This window comes from Manis pentadactyla, chromosome 12 (genome assembly GCF_030020395.1).
Source record: "Manis pentadactyla isolate mManPen7 chromosome 12, mManPen7.hap1, whole genome shotgun sequence".
In the NCBI taxonomy this organism is placed as follows: Eukaryota; Metazoa; Chordata; class Mammalia; order Pholidota; family Manidae; genus Manis; species Manis pentadactyla.
In genome coordinates, this window is record NC_080030.1 from 5,422,096 (window position 1) to 5,442,585 (window position 20,490).

The 20,490-nt window shown below is 59.1% G+C and overlaps 1 protein-coding gene across 3 annotated transcripts in view; it reads right to left on the reverse strand.

Annotated features, from left to right (window-relative positions):
• KDM4B (lysine demethylase 4B) overlaps positions 1 to 20,490 on the reverse strand; it is a 118,313-nt gene that overhangs the window by 15,188 nt on the left and 82,635 nt on the right. For 2 of the 3 annotated variants that reach the window (XM_057489800.1, XM_057489802.1), the window contains exons 10-12: positions 10,741 to 10,937; positions 4,422 to 4,523; positions 3,953 to 4,149 (exon numbers count right to left, since the gene is read on the reverse strand). In XM_057489800.1, the coding sequence (XP_057345783.1) occupies positions 3,953 to 4,149; positions 4,422 to 4,523; positions 10,741 to 10,937 (496 nt within the window). The remainder of the gene's footprint in view (positions 1 to 3,952; positions 4,150 to 4,421; positions 4,524 to 10,740; positions 10,938 to 20,490) is intronic. The other variant, XM_057489801.1, reaches the window with a different exon arrangement.

The following is a 20,490-nucleotide window of genomic DNA, read 5'->3' on the forward strand; positions in this document are numbered from 1 at the left end:
AGGGTTCATTTTCTTTTCAGGGGTCTGAGTTTACGTATTTCCACAGTTAAGGCAAATAACTTTTGGGATTTTTTTTTTTTTTGAGGGCATCTCTCATATTTATTGATCAAATGGTTGTTAACAATAATAAAATTCTGTATAGGGGAGTCAATGCTCAATGCACAGTCATTAATCCACCCCCAGCCTAATTCTCGTCATTCTCCAATCTTCTAACTTTTGGGATTTTTAAAAAGCAAAACCTCAAACAACAAACCACAAAGAGTGGTCCCTTGAACGGAACACAGGAGCCACCTGGGGCCTGGAGGGCCTGACCCCCTTCTGGCCCCGAGGGCTGGCTCTGGGGATTTCCTGCCAGGTCTCGGGGCATGGAGGAGGTGGGAGAGGAGTGTCTGCAGTGGCATCTTAACAGGGGCAAGGATGGGTGTGCAGGACACCAGACCAAACTGAGAGGGCCCCTGAGGTCGGCAGGACCGTGGTCCACAGTTGTCACGTCCTAGCTCAGGGACCTGGGGATGTTGAGCCTGACATGACCACAGAGCCTTTGCAGGATGGAATAAGTTAAGGATTTTGAGACGGGATGATCTGGGTGGACCTGGCGGCCTCTCCAGCTGCAGTCAGAGGGAACCGTGACTTGGGAAGGGTCACAGGCACTGCTGGACGATGGAGAAGGGGCCACAAGCCAAGGGATGAGGGACTTCTAGAAGCTGCAAAAGGCAGGAAACAGACTCCCTGCTGCAGCCTCTGGAAGGAGCCAGCCCTGCCCACACATGGATTTCAGCCAGCAACACCCATGTGAGGCTTTTAGCCTCAAAAACTGCCAGAGAATAACTATGGGTCTTCAGCCTGAGTCTGTGGTCGCTGCCCCAGCAGACATGGGGAGCTCTGTAGCTGGGGACCTGCATGAGGCCTGCGGAGCTCAGGGCGACATGCACAGGCCCACCAGCCTGGCGGCCCACTGGAGCACAGAACCTGGGGCGTGGGGAGCCCCGCGGCCCTCGGGCTGTGCCTGCTCCAGCTGGAGGAGGGGCATCCTAGCTCAGGCTCTCGTGGGCAGGTCCCAAGTTCCCCGAGGCTCAGGACATCATGTCAGGAGTGACAACGGCTGAGAACGGGCAGCCACCATCCATTTGCCTGGAATGTGCGGTTCCAGGGCAGCCTGAATGAGGTGGTCGTCCTGCTGGCAGTACTGTGTGGCTGCTGGTTCCTGGGCTTTACAGCCTCAGTCTCCCCGGCCTGGCTGGGAAAACAAGGACAGCTCACGGGCAGCGGCAGGCCCCCTCCATGCTAAACCTGGTGATGACGAGAATGGCCAGCTGTGGTCCGGGACACGCAGCCAGTTCTACCTCTTGCTATCAAAACCTGCCCAAATGTCACCCCTGTTCCTCAACCAGAGAGGACAGGAAAGGTGACGGTGACCCTGGGAGACCAGGTTCCCAAGGGCCAGGGTTTCTACCTTCACCTTTGACCTGCCCTGACCCCACCCAGGGAAGGGGTCACGCAAGGCCCCTCCCTGTCGGCAGACCCAGCCCCGAACATAGGGAGGGGGCCCAACCCCTAACTCAGCGCGCCCAGGCCGCTGCAGCCTCCGCCACCTCCCCTCCCCACCTGTACGCTTGCAGGCCACATGGCTGCTGGGACGCCCACTGTGCCCTGGGCCAGCACACGCCTTATTTTCCAAAAGAGGCTCTACAGCCGTGGGGTGCAGGGCCCTTGTCCTGCCTGGCCCACGCCCCTCTGGTCCCCAGCTTTCGGGGGCATGTGGGGTTCTCCCTGGGCTTTGCCACCTGGAGGGGCCTGGACTGCCCCCTGGTGCCTCAGGCCCTCCCCTCATGAAGCCACCTGGCCGAGGAAAGCAGCAGGTAGCAGCCTGAAGACCAAACCCGCTCCCCATACAGATGCCGGGCTGGCATGGCTCCCCCACGCCCGGGAGGTGCCCGAGGGCCCAGGAGCTCTAGCTTCACCCCCCAGGCCGCAGGTGAGGGGCCCGGGGCTGTGGGCGCTACTGCTGCTAATTTATAGCAACCCGCCTAGGCTGGCCCAGGAAGGTGCTGTCCGGTTTGTGTAAGAGGCGCTTTCAGGCAAATGGCTCTGTTCTCTAAGGAAATCCGATACTCCTTCCTCCCTGACAGCGCAAACCACGTACTGAATAGAAAACCCGCTGTCGCTCAGCAGCCTGGAGGCGGCAGGTCCCATTTGCTCTCATGCTGCAGCCCATTCCTCATTCCCCACAGGCTCTGGGACGCCAAGGGGAGAACACCCAGGGGACCCCATTAGGGGACAAGCTCAAGGCCAGGAAGGACACGTGGGTGCTCAGAGCTCTGCTGGCACTGTGGGACCCACAGTGGCCCTGGGGCAGTGGCTGCCCCTCACTGCCCAGCCTGAGGAAGCCTTGAAACGGGGCAGCATGGTCACAGAGCCAGGGTGGGGGTCTGGGCGAGGTCCCCCCACCCCCTCAGGCTGAGGCCCTTCTGGCCTATTTCAGGATGGGAGGAAGCATAGCCCAGCCCTCCATGGTAGGCTGTTTTGGCTGCTTAGAAGGGGGGTCCCCACACCTTCTCTACGGCACCAAAGTTTACCAGGCTCACCAGGGCACCTGGAGGTCTGGGCCCCCAAGCCCAAGGCACACACCAGAGGTGCCCACAGTAGGTGGGGGCACAACTGGGGTGGTCCTGCGGGAGGAGGGGGTCCCTGCTGCTCCAGCAGACGAGGGTGGATGCAGGCTGCTGGCCTGCCTTCTGCCGGGGCTGCATGGGGTCAGCGCGGATGCGCAGAGGCTCCTGATCCGTCCCAGGGCCAGGCCCAAGGCAGCAGGTCTTCCTGCGGTAATGGAGTGGGGATGCCGGCAGCCAGCTGTGAGGAGGCCCCCTGGGGCCCGGTGGCACGTGAGCCAGCCCCGGCTTCCTGCCACCCTGAGGAGTAGTCTGTCCCTTGGGACACCTGCTCCTGCCTGCCCACGCCCCAGCCACCTCCGCTTCAGCCCGGCTGGCTGCTGCCAGTGAATGGCAGTGTACAACTTTCCCTTTGCAAACACAAAACCGGACGCCCTGCTGCCAACGCTTGACATGATCTTCAGCTCTTACAGCTTTTAGGGACACCAGGCTAGTAGTACTACAGGAAGTCTAGAAAGCACTTAAAACCTTCCCCTCATCTGCGGCCATGTGTGCTGTCGCCCTGACCGTGAGCACTTATTTGCTACCCGCTTGGAGTTTTCCTCCTTCCAGGGACCTGTGGGCGGCTTGCAGGAGGCTCCAGATCTTAGCACAGGGCCCCCTCGGCTGTGGCGGCCACGTGCAACACCCTGAAAGGACCACTTCCTCTCTTGAGGGGCCGTGTTCTGGGAGGCCCCGCACACCCCAACTCCTTTTTGGGAGTAAGACTCTGGCATGGAACAGGAGTGGAGTGTCTGGACGGTGGAGCAGTGCCAGTCTGGGGCCAAGAGATGGCCCCCACCCTGGGGCACCGGGCCTGGGAAGTTGATGGAGGCCCTCCCCACCCAACCTGCCCAGGGACCCAAGGAGATGGTGGAAGAGGTCAGGACTGGCTGTGCGCCGGGACGCCAGCACCTGCCTGCACGCCCTTCTGTGTGGCTACCTTTGTCTTCAGCACGTTTCACTCTCAAAGGACATGGGACCTCCGTGCAGGTGGCAGCCTGCTCAGAAAAGGGAAACTGGGGAAGAACTGGGACTTGCTAGGGTTGGGGGCCAGTGACATGCACTCCTCAGACAGGCCCGCTTGGGGCAGCCTGAGCCCCATGGAGGCCGGGCCCGGCAGGCTGGGCACAAGGTGCCACGGGCCAGTGAGGCCCAAGGAGGTGACCAGTGGGTGGCCACCCCACTACAGTCGAAGGGCTAGGGCTGCGATCCATTTAAAATTAATTAATGAAAAGAGAGCCGTGACCCTTTGCTAAGTGGCTGGGTATGCCCAGCGGCACGCGCTGGTGGCCCTCACTGACCTTCTGCGGCCTCGGCCTCCCGGCCCAGCAGCAGCTGGGGCTCCTCCTCCTCCTCCTCGGGCTCGGCCTCCCGCACAGCCTCCTCCTTCACGCTGCCACCCGCCTCCTCCAGGAGGGCCGCCCTGGCTGCCCCCTCCCCAGGCAACCTGGGGCCTTCGGGCTTGGGCTTCTTGGGCTGGCTCCGCTTCCGGTGGGACCTGGAGAGGGAGAGTCATCAGCCAGGGGGCAGGACAGGGGCGGGAGGAGCCCCAGGCCGGGGCTCCTGCAGAACAGAGCCCCCGGGAGCCAGGAGGGGGGCGGGGGGGCAGCGGGCCGTGGTGAGCAGGGTGCCGATGGCAGCTGGAGATGGCACGAGGGCCGCCGGGCTCCGGGAGCCGCGGGCGGGCAGGGGACAGGGAGTGTGGAGGGGATGGAAATGCAGCCGTGTGAGACGCCTGCCCAGGCGACAGGGAGACAGAAGTGCACTTACGCCAGCCCCGGCTTTTTGGTTTGCTCTTTCTTCCTTTCTAGATTTGGTTTCCTCTCCTCCTCAGTCTTTTTCCAGTGTCTGTTTTCCTTCAGACTAATTTGTCTAGAATGTAAAGGTCAGGGGGTTTTTCTCTGGGGTGTCTGTGCACTCCCGGGACCCTCACCTAAGGGGTGGGTCTGCGCCCCTCTGTGGGGGAGCTCCGGGCCCTAAGCTGCCCGGCGCCTCCTCCTCACCGGCTCAGGGCCGGGGGAAGGCACACCCTAGCCTGGCCTGGGCCCAGGCTGCACCAGTCCCGGACAGCAGGGTGGCCAGTGCCCCAAGCAGGGATCCCTGAGGCTCAGCTACCGCTTCTTAGTAAAAATGCAGGAGAACCTGGGTGAGGCAGTAGAAAGGAGAGTGACAAAGGCGGGCGGTCCTGCAGACCAACAGCTGGGACACCTGCCTGGCTCTAGGACACCAAGGTCCCTGGGCCTTCCCAGAGAGGGGACAGAGTGGCTGCCAACTGACAGGAGGATGTTTGATGGCCCAGGAGCTGGGAGCAGAGGTCAGGTGGGCATGTGGAGAAGCGAAGAAGCTCACCTTGGCTGGGTGGCTAACGCCCCTCAGGGGCTGGGGTGACCCCCCAAGGGGCCATAGGCCCGAGGCCTCATAACTCAGTCCCCACTAGCCTTTCCTCCCTCGCAGTAAGCGGCAGAGCCCGCAGGGCCGAGCAGCCCCTCAGAAGAGCAGGACTCTCTGGTGGGGACCCGGGGAGGCCCCCATCTCCCACCCGGGGGAAACAGCGCTGACAGCCTCCTCGCCACCTGCCCCAGCCGGCTCCTGGGGGCCTGGTCCTGACCTTCCCCTGACACTACCCACTCCCGCCCCTCCCGTGGCTCGGCCACTAGCTCAAGGGCCCCTGGCTTGCTGCTGCTCCGTCTCCCCTGAGCTCAGGCAAAGCCTGGGGTGGGACCAGCCCCATGCGATGTTGTGCCATGAACCACCCCAATGGCCACAGGTGGAAAGCAAGGGGACATTCCGGGGGTGGCAGCATTGCGGGCAGAGGCATGGCGTGCAGGGGGCACTGCGAGGGAGCAGTGAGGGCGGAGCGGGAAGACAGGCGGCTGGGGAGCGGGGTGCGTCAGCAAGGGATGGGGGGACGGGGGCAGGGAGCCAGGAGGCTCCCTCCCTGGGGACTCCAGTGGCTCCACAAGGGGAGTTTGGAAAGCAGGTGTGTGGCCCCCACTCGAAACACATGGAAAGCCTGAGGCTGCAGCACTAGAGTGCAGCTGGCTTTGGTCACCAGCTGTCACCTGAGGAGGGGCCTCCCTCCTGGCCCGGGAATGCTGCAGGGCCGGCACCCACAGGCCCACCCCCACGCTGGCCCCAGGCAGCACCCAACAGAAGGGAGCCCTCCTACCGCCAACTCACCTGGCCTCGGTTTCCTGTAGCTGCCTGCCTCCTCAGCCCCTATCTCGCCCTCCCTTCACCCAACCCAGGGACTGATGCCACCCCACCTGCTCCCAGGGTTGACTAGGGGTGCCCCACTGGAGTCCTGTCTGCTGCAGAGAGCCCATGTCTTCTTTGGCCCCCAACACACCACTGGGCCCCCCCAGAATGGGGGTGAACTAGGTGGACAGACACAGGCAGAGGGCCACACCCCAGAGCAGCACAGGAAAAGCAAGTTGAAGGTCAGCATGCAGAGAAACATCCACTCCATGAAACACAAGCTGGGGGAGTTAACCCTGGGAGACTGCAGCCAACCTGCTGCAGGGCTGGGGGCAGAGGCGTCCGCCATGCACACCCCAACCATAGCAGGCTGCCCAACAGCAGCCCCTGGGCCTCTGCAGATGAGACACCGTCCCCTCTTTTAGCTGTTTCTCCTCGTATGCACTGTCTCCCCCAACCTGCCGCCTTCTCCTTTCTCGGTTCTGGCTTCCTCTGCCAACTGCCGGCAGGGCCACACAAGGTGTGGTCTGCCACCTCCAAGCCCACCAGCTTCCTTCCCCACGTCTGCCACCATTTTCAGTGTGGCAAGATTCCATATGCACTTGTTTTTGCCTCTTTGAATGTTGTGCGTCCATGAGCCACAGAGCTGCCTGTGTGGCAGTCTCTGTTCCCTCTTCCCAGAGTCAGGGGCTGGCCCCCTTGTAGATGCCCAGGCTTTCTTGGTTCCGCCCCAGCTCCTGATGTTGTCTCCCACACAGGGCATCGCATGCTCCTCAATGACACCCAAGGGCCTTCCCCTTGTCCTGAGGCTGCCGTGGCCTCTCCTGGCTTGGAGCTGGTCAGTGGAGCTGAAGCCCTGGCTTTCTTGGGTGATGCCCTTGTTTAGCTGGAGCACATCCTCCAGTAGCTTCCTCAGAAAGGAGGGGAAACCTGAGACGCTGCATAAAAAGATCTGTATTTTCCTCACACATTTAGTTGGTAATTTGGTAGGTACATACTTCTGGGCTGAAAATTATTTCTCTCCTGACTTTGGAAGGCCTTATTCCTTTGTTAGCTTGCAGCCCATCATGATTGATAGGTCCAGTGCCATTAGGGTCTCTTGCTTTTTAAGGTGACCTGTTTGCTCATGCCAGGAAGTCTGCATCCCATGCCAGCATTTTCCATCTGGAAATGCAAGTCTGGGTCCCCGTAATGTCCTTTTCTCAGTGTCTGAAACTCCTGGTAGAGCCTGCAGTCCCTCAGCCGGGCCTCCGGCCTTCTAGCCGCTCCTGCCTCCAGGCCCAGGGTTTCCTCGGGCTGTTTCCCGACCCACCTCTCCCGGCCCCTCGGCTCCCGCCTCAGATGCCTCCGAGCCTCCCTCCAAGCCTCTCTCCGAGCCTCTCTTCCTTGAAGGCTTCTTCTTTCTGGCAACAGGTTCTACTTTCCCTGGTGCAGCCCCTCACGCCAGGCCCGAGAGCAGCCCACCTCTGCTGCTCACGGCACCCTCTCCATCCGTGGGTCCCGCTCTTCTTCACCTGAGACTGACTTTCATGATGCATTTCCTCAGAGGTTGGGAGGCCCTGGCTGGGTGCTCGCAGGTGGCTGTGCCTGTGAGCGGGGCCTTGTGAAGGGGACAGAGGTGGCAGGAGCCCTGATGCTCCCGGGGGACCCCCAACATCAGGATCTGCAGCTTCGCTCCTCTGGGCCACTCTGCAACCTGGGAGAGGATGCCTGTGTTCTCCTGCTTCGGGGCTGGGGACATATGAGGCTGGCACCTGCCCAGGTTTGATGTCAGCAGGCAGCAGAGCCCCTGTCTTCTGCTGGGAGGTGGGTGGAGGGACCCTGAGCCCCGCAATACCTCCCACACCTGCCTCTGGTTCCTCGTGGTCCCTGTCCCAGAAGCACATGTGCCTGAACCTCAGGCCTCTCTGGTCCCACGGCAGGAGCCGGCCCGCGCCCTGCCTGCCGGCCCAGGACCAAGTCTTCTCTGCGCTGCAGTCAGGTGCCACTGCCCACCCCTCCCAAGTCTGCCAACTCCGCTTGGCAGCCACTGTCCTCTCACCTGCTGTCATTTGGTCGTTTTGCTAGTGGTCATTTTAGTCCCATTTCATGAGACGGTGGAGAAAAACATGCCTTTACCTGCCAGGCCTAACAAGATACCACGTGGTTAAGTTTATAGGAACCTAACACTGGGACTGAATCCAGATACCACACTACCATTTTCTATATGGAAGCGGGCGCCCCTGGACCTCAGACGGCAGGTGAGGCCAGGGGGGGCTCCCTTTGGGGCCCTGGCCCATGCCGCAGGCTGAGTGGCTCCTGGAGCGACTACTGGGGGGCCCAGGGCACAGTCCCTCTGGCACCTCAAAGCGGGGCTGCCAGCTCTCACAGGACCAGCTGTTGCCCAGGACTTTGGATCTCACAGGGGGCATTTGGGGCTGCCAAGCCAGCAGCACCTTCACCCAGGCACAGGGGGGCTGTGAGCCGTGCCCCGTGCCCTTTTCCTTCTTGCCCGGCCCCAAGACACGTGCTCCTGCCTCAAGAAGGGACAAGGCCACAGAGGGAGGGGAGGCGGCAGGCAGGCGAGGAGCCCACCACAGTGCCATGACCTCAGGCACGACTTTCTGGCTGTCACACTGGCCGGGGGCTCCTGGCCTGGACTGGGTGGGGGTCAGGAATGCGGCTCAGCTGCCACAGTGCCCAGACGGCCCCCCAGGGAATGACCTGGCCCTCGGGTCAGCAGTGCCAAAGGGGAGACCCTGGTCTGAGGACAGGGACGGATTCACCCCCACCCCCATCTAGCCCAAGCCAAGGCCACTCAGGCGGTCCCACCTCGTCCCCCAGACAAACCCTCTAGGCTCAGGGGAGCCAGCGGGCTGGGGAGACCTGGCACAGCTGGGTGGGGGCAGGAGCCCGTGGAGCACCAGGGCCAGGACAGAGTCACAGGGGACTTGAGTCACTGCCAGCAGGCAGAGGGGGCAGTGGCATCCAGGTTGGCCTTGAACTTCCACACCTCGAGTCCCCATCAGCCTTTTCAGAGAAAGGACCCCCACACCATGACTTTAAAAAAACTGGGTCGGGGTGGAAATCAGGCTTATTTTACATACTAAAGGCTTTAAAGAAAATTATATCCCTGGGAACACGATTTGTTATTCAGTTCCACCATTAGAACGTTACAGCTCCCAGATCGGCGCAGGAGGCGGAGAGAGGCGGGGGAGAGGCATGCTCCAGAAAGGACCGTATGTGACCAGGGAGGTGGGCCCGCCAGCAAGGGCCGCCAGGAGCAGGGGCAGCGGGGGCAGGGAGCACCAAGGGGGCCGCTTCCTCTTGCAGAATGTTAAGGCCGGGCAGCTGGGGTCCCTGTCCTGGGTGCAGGCTCTTCAGACAGCCCCTAACCCCATTCTGGTTCAGGAATGTGGCCCCTGTTTCCTGGCAGTCCATTCAGTCCACCAACCCGCTGAAGCCACAGTCAATGAACCGTTACGCAAATGTGAGCCGCCTGGGGAGCCAGCCACTTGGCAAGCCCGCTCTGTGCCTGCTTAGGGAACAGCCTCGCCCGAAGTGGCTTTTCAGAAGGAACACCGGAGAGCATACATGACAGGTGCAGACGAGCAAGGACAGCAGGAGAGCCTGCAGGTGCGGGTCAGCAGCAGGTCTGAAAGCGTCCCAGGAGCATTCTAAGAGGGGAAAACCCCTGGAGGAGCTGAGGCAAAGGGCCCAGGCAGGGGGAAGGCTCTGGGCCCCCGGGTGAGTGCTCGGCCTGGGGGGTTCTTCCTAGAAACAGTTCGGGGTGTCTCTCCAGAGTGGGAGGACACCAACCCGGCGCCACAAGGGGAACCCCTCAGTGCCTGCGGCCGGGCCCTGGGGAGGCACCAGCCGCCATCGCCATCTCCAGCGGGGATGGGATCCACCCAGAAGGGAAAGCAGTCCGCCGATCCACTGCCATGGGTGGCCCACCAGCTAAGAATGGCATTTATGTTTCTAAATGGCTCACAAAGTTGGAAGAGTACTAATACTCTGTGGCAGGTGGAGATGCAGAAGTGCCCGTGTCCGCGTCCACAGGTGACCCTTACTGGGCCACGGCACGCTCCTTCCACTTGCTTACTGAAGGCCTGTCTGCTGTCTGGGGTGGCTTTCTGCAGGTCAAGGGGTGGTGGGAGACCGTGTGGCCCTTGAAGCTGAAAATGGCAACATCCTGGCCCTTCACAGGAAGGTCCCTGTGGCCACAGCTCACACAGGGGCCAGGAGAGGACCTGCCTTCTCCCCGCGGGTGTGAGGTCCACGCCCTCCTCAGGCCAGACCTGCTATACTCGCCCCCAGGGCCTCAGCGGCGTGCCAAGAGGGCACGGAGGCATCGCCCTCTCCTCCCCGCCCCCCTCACGCCAGGCACATGACCACGTGGTCACGGAGAGCAGGGGCGTTGGGGGTCCTCGAGGTTGAGAGGGGGTTCTCCCAGGTGGAACAGGGGTGCACAGGACATCCCTGGGGGTCAGGTCTCTGCCATCAACCACAAGACTGAGAACCCAAGCAGCACGTATTTGGGAGTGTCACGTGAGTGACCACAGAGACTAAAGGGGAGGGGCTCCAGGATCCCCGCACAGGACCTGCCCCACTCAGAGCCAAGAACGTGCCAAGCAGCCCTGACAGGCAGGACAAGCAGGAGAGAGGGAGGGATGGCATGTGTCACGCCAGAGGGAACAGTGCGGCCCAAGACGAGGCGTGGCAGGGAACAGGGTCTCTGACAGCACAGTCACGGAGGCCGCAGGGCCCACGGAGCACAGGAGGAAGTCGGGTGAGGAATATGCTCAGCCTCAGGAGCTGGGGGAGACGCAGGGGGTGGAGCGCATGGGGAGGCACAGCCTGCAGCCACCTTCCCTCGGGGAGGCCGGGGTGGCGGCTGCTGGGGACTCACCTGCGGAGGAGCTTGGCCTTGAGGGAGGCCCGGGAGGCGCTCCAGGTGCTCAGCTCGGGACTGCTTAGGGCCGTGGGCCGGGTGTGGTCAAGCGCCGGCAGGTCTTTGCCCTGCTTCCACATCTCGTACCTCTCTGGCTGGAGGATGCGCACGAAGACATCCATGGAGATCTTAACCATGTCCTTCCGGCACGTGCACTGCGGGGGACGGGACAGACCTGAGCCCCTGGTGAATGGCCCTGCACAGAGGCACAGTACTTTCTGCCCTGTCCTCCCCTAAGCTCCCCTTTCCAGAGCTTCTATCCCCAGATAGGAAAGGGCATCATCTTGTCCAAGCTGAAAGGTGAGGTTGCTGAACATTCCTACCCAAGCCACACCCCCAAATGTGAGCCTCTGGCGCACCCCAGGGACTGCACTGGTCACTGACAGCCACTGCCTGGCATGTGGCCCTCCCTCTGCTGAGGGCTCAGGAATGAGCAGGGCATGCCACCCAGCCCAGTAACCCAGAGGCCACACAGGTCTGAGTTTTGGCTGCCTTGTGTCAGTTCAAGCCCAAATCCTGTCAGACATGTGTGCCCTCAAGTAGGTAAAATGCAAGTGGAATGTTCTATAATGGCAGTAATTCCAAAGGGATTAATTAGGAAGAGGAAAAAGCAGTCAGTCCCCAAAGAGCTATGAGAGCAAATGAGGGAACAAACATGGTTTCAAGGAGGCTGACACTCAGCTGAGGCTCTGATTTGTCAGGTTAGGAGAGCAAGTGAGGCCCCATGCTCAGAAGCTGGCCCCCAGTGTTGCCAGAGCCCAGACGGCACGGGGGCTGCTGAGGAACATGTGCTGGCACAGCCTGCAGTGGATGCTGCCCTGGACAGGAGGGTTCCTTGTGTCAGGAGTTTCAAGCGAGGGGCAAGCAAGCATGATGAGGACAGGCTGAAATGGGGGCCCTCTGGGCCCCCTCACTGTCCAGACCCATCTGTCTTGTGCCCTGAAACCCCCCAAATCACATGTCCTGGAGGCCCCCCACTGACGTCACAGCACCGTGGTAGCCCCCTGCCGGGCACCTTGCAGGACTAGACACCTGGGGAAGTTGTGGGCAGGAGAGGCCAGCTAAGGATTCTGGATGCCAGGCTGTGGACAGTGAGCCCTCCGTCAGCAGGAGAACCCTGGCAATCCTGGTGTCTTTTTTTTTTTTTTTTTTTAGATAATTATTTTTTATTGAAGGGTAGTTGACGCACAGTATTACATTACATTAGTTTCAAGTGAACAACACAGTGATAAAACATTTATATACATAATTCTAGGTTCCAGCTATCACCCTACCAAGCTGTTACAATATCTTGACTATATTCCTTATGCTATAGATTACATCCCGGTTACTTATTTATTTTACCATTGGAAGTCTGTCCTTTTTTTTTTGTGAGGGCATCTCTCATATTTACTGATCAAATGGTTGTTAACGACAATAAAATTCTGTATAGGGGAGTCAATGCTCAATGCACAATCATTAATCCACCCCAAGCCTAATTTTCGTCAGTCTCCAATCTTCTGAGGCATAACAAACAAGTTCTTACATGGAGAACAAATTCTTACATAATGAATAAGTTACATAGTGAACAGTACAAGGGCAGTCATCACAGAAACTTTCGGTTTTGCTCATGCATTATGAACTATAAACAGTCAGTTCAAATATGAATACTCATTTGGTTTTTATACTTGATTTATATGTGGATACCACATTTCTCTCTTTATTATTATTATTTTTAATAAAATGCTGAAGTGGTAGGTAGATACAAGAATCCTGGTGTCTTGCTTACCTACAGGATGAGGCCAAGATCAGCCTGGAAAAGCATCCTACTGTGAGAGGGTGGGAGAAACGGACAGGTCATAGGTCTAGGGCTGGGCTGACAAACTGCCTGTAAAGGGCCAGGCTGTAGGCTGTAAACATTTCCAGCTTTGTGGCCCACATGGTCTTGGTCACAACCTCTCACCTCTGCAATGAAGCTCAGAGGTGAGAGGATATGTAAACAAATAGGTACGGCTGTGTACCAATAAAACTTTACTTACACGAACAGGCGGAGGGCTAGATCTGGCACAAACCGTAGTCCGCCAAGTCCCAGTCTAGACTCCAGAGGAGAAAGCGGCCACTGGAAGTGGGCAGCTGCCTCCGGGAACAGGAATTTCCACAGGGGTGGCTGAAGCCATGTGGAAGCTCATAGAGGGTGTGCAGAGGACAGAGGGGCCCACGGAGTGGTCGGGATGCCATAGGCTCCTCCCTCCACATCAGGCACAGACCCCACCTCCTTATAGGGAGACAGATTACTGAGGACAAGCCTGCCCTGAAGGCTGTGACAGAGGCCGAAGGCAGCCACCCTCGGGGACGCAGCACTGCACTGCAGCCCTGCAGCTCCTGATGCCAACACGCCTCTGGCAAACACAGGCTCAGGAGACGCCTGTTTCCAAATCCATGACTTAAACTGCGTTCCCATTTGAAATGCATGTCTCGCTCTGCCTTTACGACCACCTGGCAAGCCCCATCACTCTCTCAGTGGAAATGAGGGAGCCACGCTGGAAAAGCCTCCAAGTGCCCCCATAAGCCCTCCCAGACTCCGGCAATCTGCTCTCATGATCCTGAGTTGGGTGGGGCTGCAGGCGGGGGTCAGGAGAGGCTGTGAAAGGTCCCAGGAGTTTCCTGCAGCCCCAGTGTCCCTGCCCTGGGCTGGAGCCCTGAGCTCAGGCTTGGGGACAGCAGTGACTGATGGCCAAGCAGGACGGAGTATTTATGACCAAGCGATTCCCAGCAAAGGCGATTCATCTAATGAAAGACTGCGCAGGAGAGAAAGGCTGGCAGTGTGATTTGGCTGTGGAGCAGTGGGAGCACAGATGGTGCCCGTGTTTCGGATTCCTGGCCAGGCCGTGGCCTCCCCATAGTCACCACTGGTGGTGGCTCAAGGGCTTTATATTGAGTGGCTCTTCGACTGCTTTTCCTTAAGTAATTAAAAAAGACCCTGTGCACTGTGGAGGGGACACAGGGACATGCTCCATGGTGGCATTGCCCAGTGGCCTGAAGCCCAACCTGGATGCCCCGCTATGAACAGCCCCACTCACTCTGCAGGGTTTACTGGCAGGGGAACATAGATTTGGGGGCACGGGATACCAGGGGAGGAAACAGCAGGAAGGAGGCAAGGCCCCAAGGGTCCCAGAGAGGGGAGTGGGAGTGACAGCCTCTCAGATTCAGGACCTGTGACAGGCACCACTGTGGCTGAGTGGCTGAGATCCAGCAGCGCCCCAACCCGTGGCCTCCTTCATCCTGACAATTTGGGAGAGGAAGTTGTTAAGAGCAGCAAGTAGATCCAGCTTCTCTTAAAATGCAACTTCAGAACGTGCCAGACCCCTAACAGCTTCCACCAGCAGCAGCTTGTGGTCGGGGAACGTCACGACGCACAGCTATTCCGTGGGGTGGGGGGCCCCTGAGCAAGCACAGGGTTGCCATGAAAAGGGGGCTCAGAGCAGGTGGGGGTTGGGGGTTGCAAAGGCTCGAGCGGTGTCCTCAGGGCAGCCTCTGAACAGCCCCTGGGAGGGTGGCGAGGCAGACAGCAAATCGAGCTATTTGTTTTCATTAGCCACGCTGATCACCCTCCCGCTGCAGCCTCCACCCGGCACCCAAACCTTCCGGGACGTGCGTTTTCATAAGGATCTGCTGGAGTTACTAAAGCTGACAGCTTCTGCCTTCTCACCACAGCTCCTCAAGTCAGCGGTCCCCACCAGCACCCACGACAGGGACAGAGTGCACTCCTAAAGGAAGCGGGCTAGGCACTAGCTTCCGATGGGAGAAGTCAGGCAGGAATGTGGGGAGGCAGTCTGCCCCCTGCAAGCCTGGGCATGCCCCAGGGTGCCCTGCACCAGCGCAGAGCTCTCAGCCACCAGAGTCGTGTGGGGCAGGGCTCTGAGTAACTAGGTAATGAGGACCCTGCCCGCAGCAGCCAAGGCAGGTGCCCGGGGGTTCCATGAGTGTCCGAGCGGCCAGGTGGGGACAGATAAAGGAATAAAGGCAAGGGGCGGGGTGTGGGGATGGGACCACTCTGGGTGTGGCCTGGGCCCCAATCACTGGCACCTGCACATGGTATGTCCCAAGACAAGCTGTGTTCTCTGGGGGGCCGGCCTGGGCCTGCCAGCCTGCCTGCCTGCCTTGGAGTCAGCCACCGTCCACGGGGTGGGCTTGCACACCATGGGCTCTCAGCCCCAGCTGCTCGCCACCCCATGAGATTCTGGGCTCGCTGCCCTGAACAGGGCCGGGCGCCTGTGGCCTTTCCCTGCTCCCTGGTGACGTCGCCTGCCTACAGACTGAAGAGGCACGGTTTGGGCATGACTCTGGCACACACCCCCATGCCCCGCCGACCACTGCTGATGGAAACTGACTTCCTGACGACCCCACAAAGTACGCCTTAAAGAGCCCTTGCCAGAATGGCTGGAATAGCTGCATGCGCCCATTAATCAGCAGAATGTGTTCAGGGGCGACCCCATGCAGGAAAACAAGTGCTGCTTAATGCGCCAGCAGAGGGAAGCAACAGCTCTGCGCCCCCCAAAACCCCCGGGGAGGAGCTGTGACAGGATGGCTTGGCCCTCACGGCCCCAGCGAGGCCGGGTTGCTGCTGACCAAGGAAGGCTCAGCTCTGACAAGCGTGGACGAGGGCAGACAGACCCGCTCATACCTGCAGCAAGTGCTTCCCGCCGCCTCCCTGCCAGGGATCTTGCCCCAGGAAGTGAGGACTCCAGACAAAGACGGGCTCTGCTAGTGCCTGGGAAGAACGCAGGCACACACGCACTGGATGAGCTCCAACCACAATGCTCAGCAACGGGGACAGGTTAGATAAATGACAGACTCGCGCGACGGCGCCGCACGCTGCTGGGAAGCCTTGGTCCAGAGCACCATTTAAATGACAGAAATGTTCTTGGGACAGATCCGTCATCTGAAGCACTACGTGCTGCACAGTCCTGAGGACAGTAAAGCCCCAATTATGAGCAAAACTCTTTAGAGAAAGCCAAGGACATTGGTCAAACAACGACCATGGTTCTTTCGATTGTGGGCTTGTACAAACTGTGTGCTATTTATTTTTCTCTTTATTGAGCAGCTATCTTATTTAAGTTGGGGGTGATCGCATTATGGACTGTGGGCCAAATCGGCCCGCCGCCGGTCTGTTAATAAAGTCTTGTTGGCACACGGCCACGCCTACAGCTGAGCAGTCACGTGCACGCGTGCCTCAAAAATCCCAGTTAGAATCTGTACCTTTACAGGAAGGTGGCCGAACCTTGATGTAAGCCGTAGGAAAATGTTTACAGGGTAACTTGAGGTCTAAGGACCTTGGTGGTCAATTTCCCATATGCCAACTTTAGTGAACTGTATGAGCAACTACAGATGTGTCGGATGGACTCATCAGTCCCCCAGATTCCTAGGCGGAAGCCCCTGACGCCCAATGCAACTGTATTTGGAGGTAATTAAAGTTAAATGCGGTCCTAAGAGTGGGGCTCTGACCCTATAGGACTGTGAGCCCTCTATGAACAGGATGAGACCCCAAATCAGGATCTCTCCCCCTGTCTCCATCACGTGAGGACATAGCAAGCCAGGACGAGAGTCCTCACAGAGCTAACCAAGCGGGACCCTGCCTCAGGATTCTGGCTCCCCGGAAACACACGGCTGCTGTTTAAGTGGCCTGGTCTGTTGCACTTGTTACAGCAACCTGAGCTATCAAGGCGGAGGGCCTTGTGGAAACTTACTCCAGTTCAGTTTTTACTGAGCCTGGAGGGCTGCGCACTCCCCATGACCTGCTTCCAGAACCTGGCTCTCACCAGGTGCCAGCCAGCAGCTGAAGCGCAGAGACCTAGCTGGGCTCTGCCTCCTCTGGGCTACCTGCTGCGCAGCTGCAGCCTGAGCCCCCCTCTCCCCATGGAACACACCCTCCAGAGCCCAACTGGACTCAGTGGGCCCGGGCCAGCTGCACGGCACCCACACCCGGGCCCAGCCGCTGTCCCACACTGGCCCCAGCAGGACCAGCCCCGTGCTGCCCGGGGTGGGGGGACTGCCGAGTCCCCTCTGGCAGAGATGGCAGCTGCTAACCCCCGGCCACGATTTCACACATTCTGCCTGGGACAGCCCTGGGTTTTTTATTTTAATGAACCCATACAGCCACAAATGAACGGGAACTGAGGTTCCTGAAATGCCACCTAAGAATGGAGACCCTGGTCAGGCCCTGGGTCACCTCAGTTCATGGAGAGGCACTGCACAAGCACCCAGAGCAGAAGCCGACATGCACAGGCTGTTCCTCCATCCTCTGAGGTGGGTGTGTGCAGTGGGGGCCCTTCTCTCACCAGGTCAGTCCAACACGCTACACCGACCAGCAGAAACACTTTGTACACAGCTAAGGGACACGTGTAAGATGACGTCCAAGTTACAGACGTGGCTTCCCCAGCAGAGCCCCTCTCATGACAGAGCAGCATCTGTAACTCCCCACAGCCTTCTGAACAGTCTGGCCCGGAGTGGATGGATGCCCGTGCTCTAAGGGCCTGTAACTCCCAAGGTTTGGGATGTTTAAAAAGAAAGGCACTGATCTTGGGTTGGATTCTGCAATCGGAGCCATAAAAACCCTGAGCAAAATGGTTCTGGACTTTAAGCTTAGTTGCCAGAACACACACCCACTCTGCTCTTTGCATCCTGCCCCTCCAGGGATGGGTGCTTTCTCCCCAGATAAGCACCCTGGGGGAGGACCAGGCCTCGGGACCCCTCAGAGAGGGGCCCTTCTCTGGCCTCCTTGCCCACTAGTAACTGAGCCGCACGGACTCCTTGGAGTTTCTGAGACCCCTGGTGTGTATGTGCCAGCCTGCTCGGCCTGCCTGGGTTCTGCAAGCAGATGGGGATGCGGCAGGGGATAGGAGGGCTTGGCGTGGCAGCAGCCTCAAAGGGCAGCAGCCCAGCTGTTGGGGTTCGGCATTCCCAAGGCAGGTGTCCCTTCACAAAAGCACAGCCTATGTGACCCTCAGTGGATCCAGCCCATCAAAGAATCACAGAAAAGGCTGGTGGCTCACAAGAAGCACATTTGTCACTTCCAAATGACAGTTGACAAAGAGTTATGGCCACTGAGTTTGGGAGCCCGGGCCTAATCTGAGCATTGAGCAGGGGGCAGGGAGGCTGCCGCCTTGAGTCAGAAGACGGACACCTCACACAGCCGAACACCGTGGGCGGGTCTCTGGGGCACTGAGTCCGGGGAAGATGAGAGTGTAGGCTCTCGGGGCAGGGGCTGGCTCTGGTTCCTGCAGCAGGTGCCCAACTCAGACGGATCACAAAACAATGGAGACTGGGACGTGGTTGGGCTCAGGGCAGGCTCGGAGGCCCCGGCATGGGAGGGCACAGGCTCCCCACGCTTTGGGCCCAGGGCAGTGGTTACTCCCAGAGCCCTGGGCCACCAACATGGGACCCCGAGGCCCGCCAGGGACCCCACGGTAGGACGGTAACTGAGGACTGGCCACCCACCTCCGCTTCTGCCTCTTCAGGCGTTAAAGCAGAATGAATTCAACCCTTTCCAGGGATAAATATCAAGGCCTGGTACAGCTTGGAGGAGCTTTTTACTCAGCATTTCCTGGCACAAGATGAACACAGCACCCACCCTCGCTCCTGGGCTGCCACCCAGCAAGCCTGAGGGACAGCGCCGGCCACCCTTGTGGGTGGGTCTGACCCGGCAGGTGCCCGGTGACACAGTGCTGACCCCTGGCTCCTCTAAGGGGCGCCCTGCCCCTGGCTCTGGGACCACCATCAGGCCACCAGCTGAGGGGAATGGGCCCACAGGTGGAGGGGACACCAGAGGCCCCATTCCTTCCCCATCCCCCTTGCTCTTCCCAAATGCCGGGGGCACCCCCACACCTTCCTCAGGGGCCGCCCACTCCCACTAATTTCTGGCCTTGGTCCTTGGCGATGTCCACCTCCATCTGCTGGCCCTTCCAGGGGCCCCAAGAAGGCCCCACCCTTGAGCTCGCCCACACCCAGGGTTGCCAGGCAGAAGGGGCACGAGGGATGTACCAGGCCAGGCTGTCTGGATCTGCAACTGTGTACGGCTAAGGTGGTGCCAAGCGCCCCATTTCCTCTCCTGGAACTGCAACAAAAGGACTCACAGAAAAGGCACACCTGCCAGGACAGGCAACAGGGAAATGCCCCGAGGCTGGAGACAGGCAAGGCGGCAGGCATGCAGAGGGACCCGCCCTCACAGCTGATGTGCACCCCAAGTCCCCTGGAAATGTGGGGGTGCGGAAGCACGGGGGGCAGGGCTGTGCTATTCCCCCAGCCCCTCCCGCTGCCATGCAGCCGGAAGGCGAAAATCAACAACTGCTTTTCTGGGTCTGAATCGCACCAGTTTCGCTTCTGAGGAATCATCCTTTATGAGCCATAATAACCCCATGCAAAATGACTGAAATCATATAAAGTGGTGTGCTTTTGCACAGTGTAATAAACATAAAATAAAAAACTATTAAGAGCAGACCTTCCTTTAGCATCTTTTTGCAAAAGGAAATCCCCCACACCCCCAGAGAATGGAGCTTCTGCCTCCTGTGGCCTCTTCTCCCTGACCCCTCCTGGCCCCCAGGCCCTGGCACAGCAGGGGCTGTGCCCCCCTCTGCCTCCAAGACCAGGCCTTGCTTTCTGGTCTCCACAGGCCGGACTTCAGACAAGACTCCCAGAGTGGCTTCTGGGGGCTCTGTACTCATCTCAGGCTTAGGGGGCTCAATGGGGGGGGCAAACAGGCAAAAATCTTCCCTGGAGTTGACAGCTCCCTCCTGACACCTGGGCTCCGCTCCCAAAGGCTTGCAATCTAAAGAACGGGGTGGGGGCTTCCCAGGCTCCAGGGTAGACCTCCACCAGAGAACGGGGCTCCCATCTCACTGTCACCTCCTGCATGGAGAGCTACACATGGAGACAGAGCTCAGGGCACAAACCTCCAAAGAACAAAGGGCACGGCAAATGCCCTCTGCAGCCAGGCCCCTCCCAGGGCACCCTGTGCCCTCGTCCTAGTGTATCCTCCCAGGATGTTCTCAGCGACCCAGCACGCAGGACAGATCTCCTGCTCTTTTTAGGTGAGATGACACCCCATCTTTACACGGCCTTCCCCTTGGGACTTATCTCAGGGAATGCTCTACCTGAGGGCTTGAGGAGCCGCCTCGGCCCTTTTCACGGCTGTATAATAGTCCAGCACGCACATAGGTTGTTTCCGATCTTCTATTACATATTTAAATTAATATTAATAATGATCATGCCCTGAGAGGCTATTAACTTCACACCCCTCAGCTGGCTGACCACAGCAACCGCTTCTGTGCTTCCCAATTAGATGTGACACATTTCTTTTTTCTTTTTGTTCTACTTTCTGTATACTTCAAGTGCTGGGAGTTCATATTCTTTAAAACACTAATTCTGGTAGAAAACCGCTCAGTGCTTCCTCCTGGCCCCTCACCACCATGGGATGCTTAAGCCCATTTCCAGGGTCCTCTCTGCCTTTCTCAGCACCAGAGGAGTCATGGAAAGAGAGGGAGGTCACCAGGATGATCGGCATCACTGACAACATGCAGTTCCAAAGTCACCAACTGCTCCAGGCACAAGAGTGTCCCATTTTGCAGACGTGGAGGACACAGTCTGGCGCAGCCACAGCAGGGCGTGAAATCAGTTCCCTGCCCCCACCCCAGCCATGCGCCCTGCTGAGGGCGAGAACATTCTGCGCCCTGG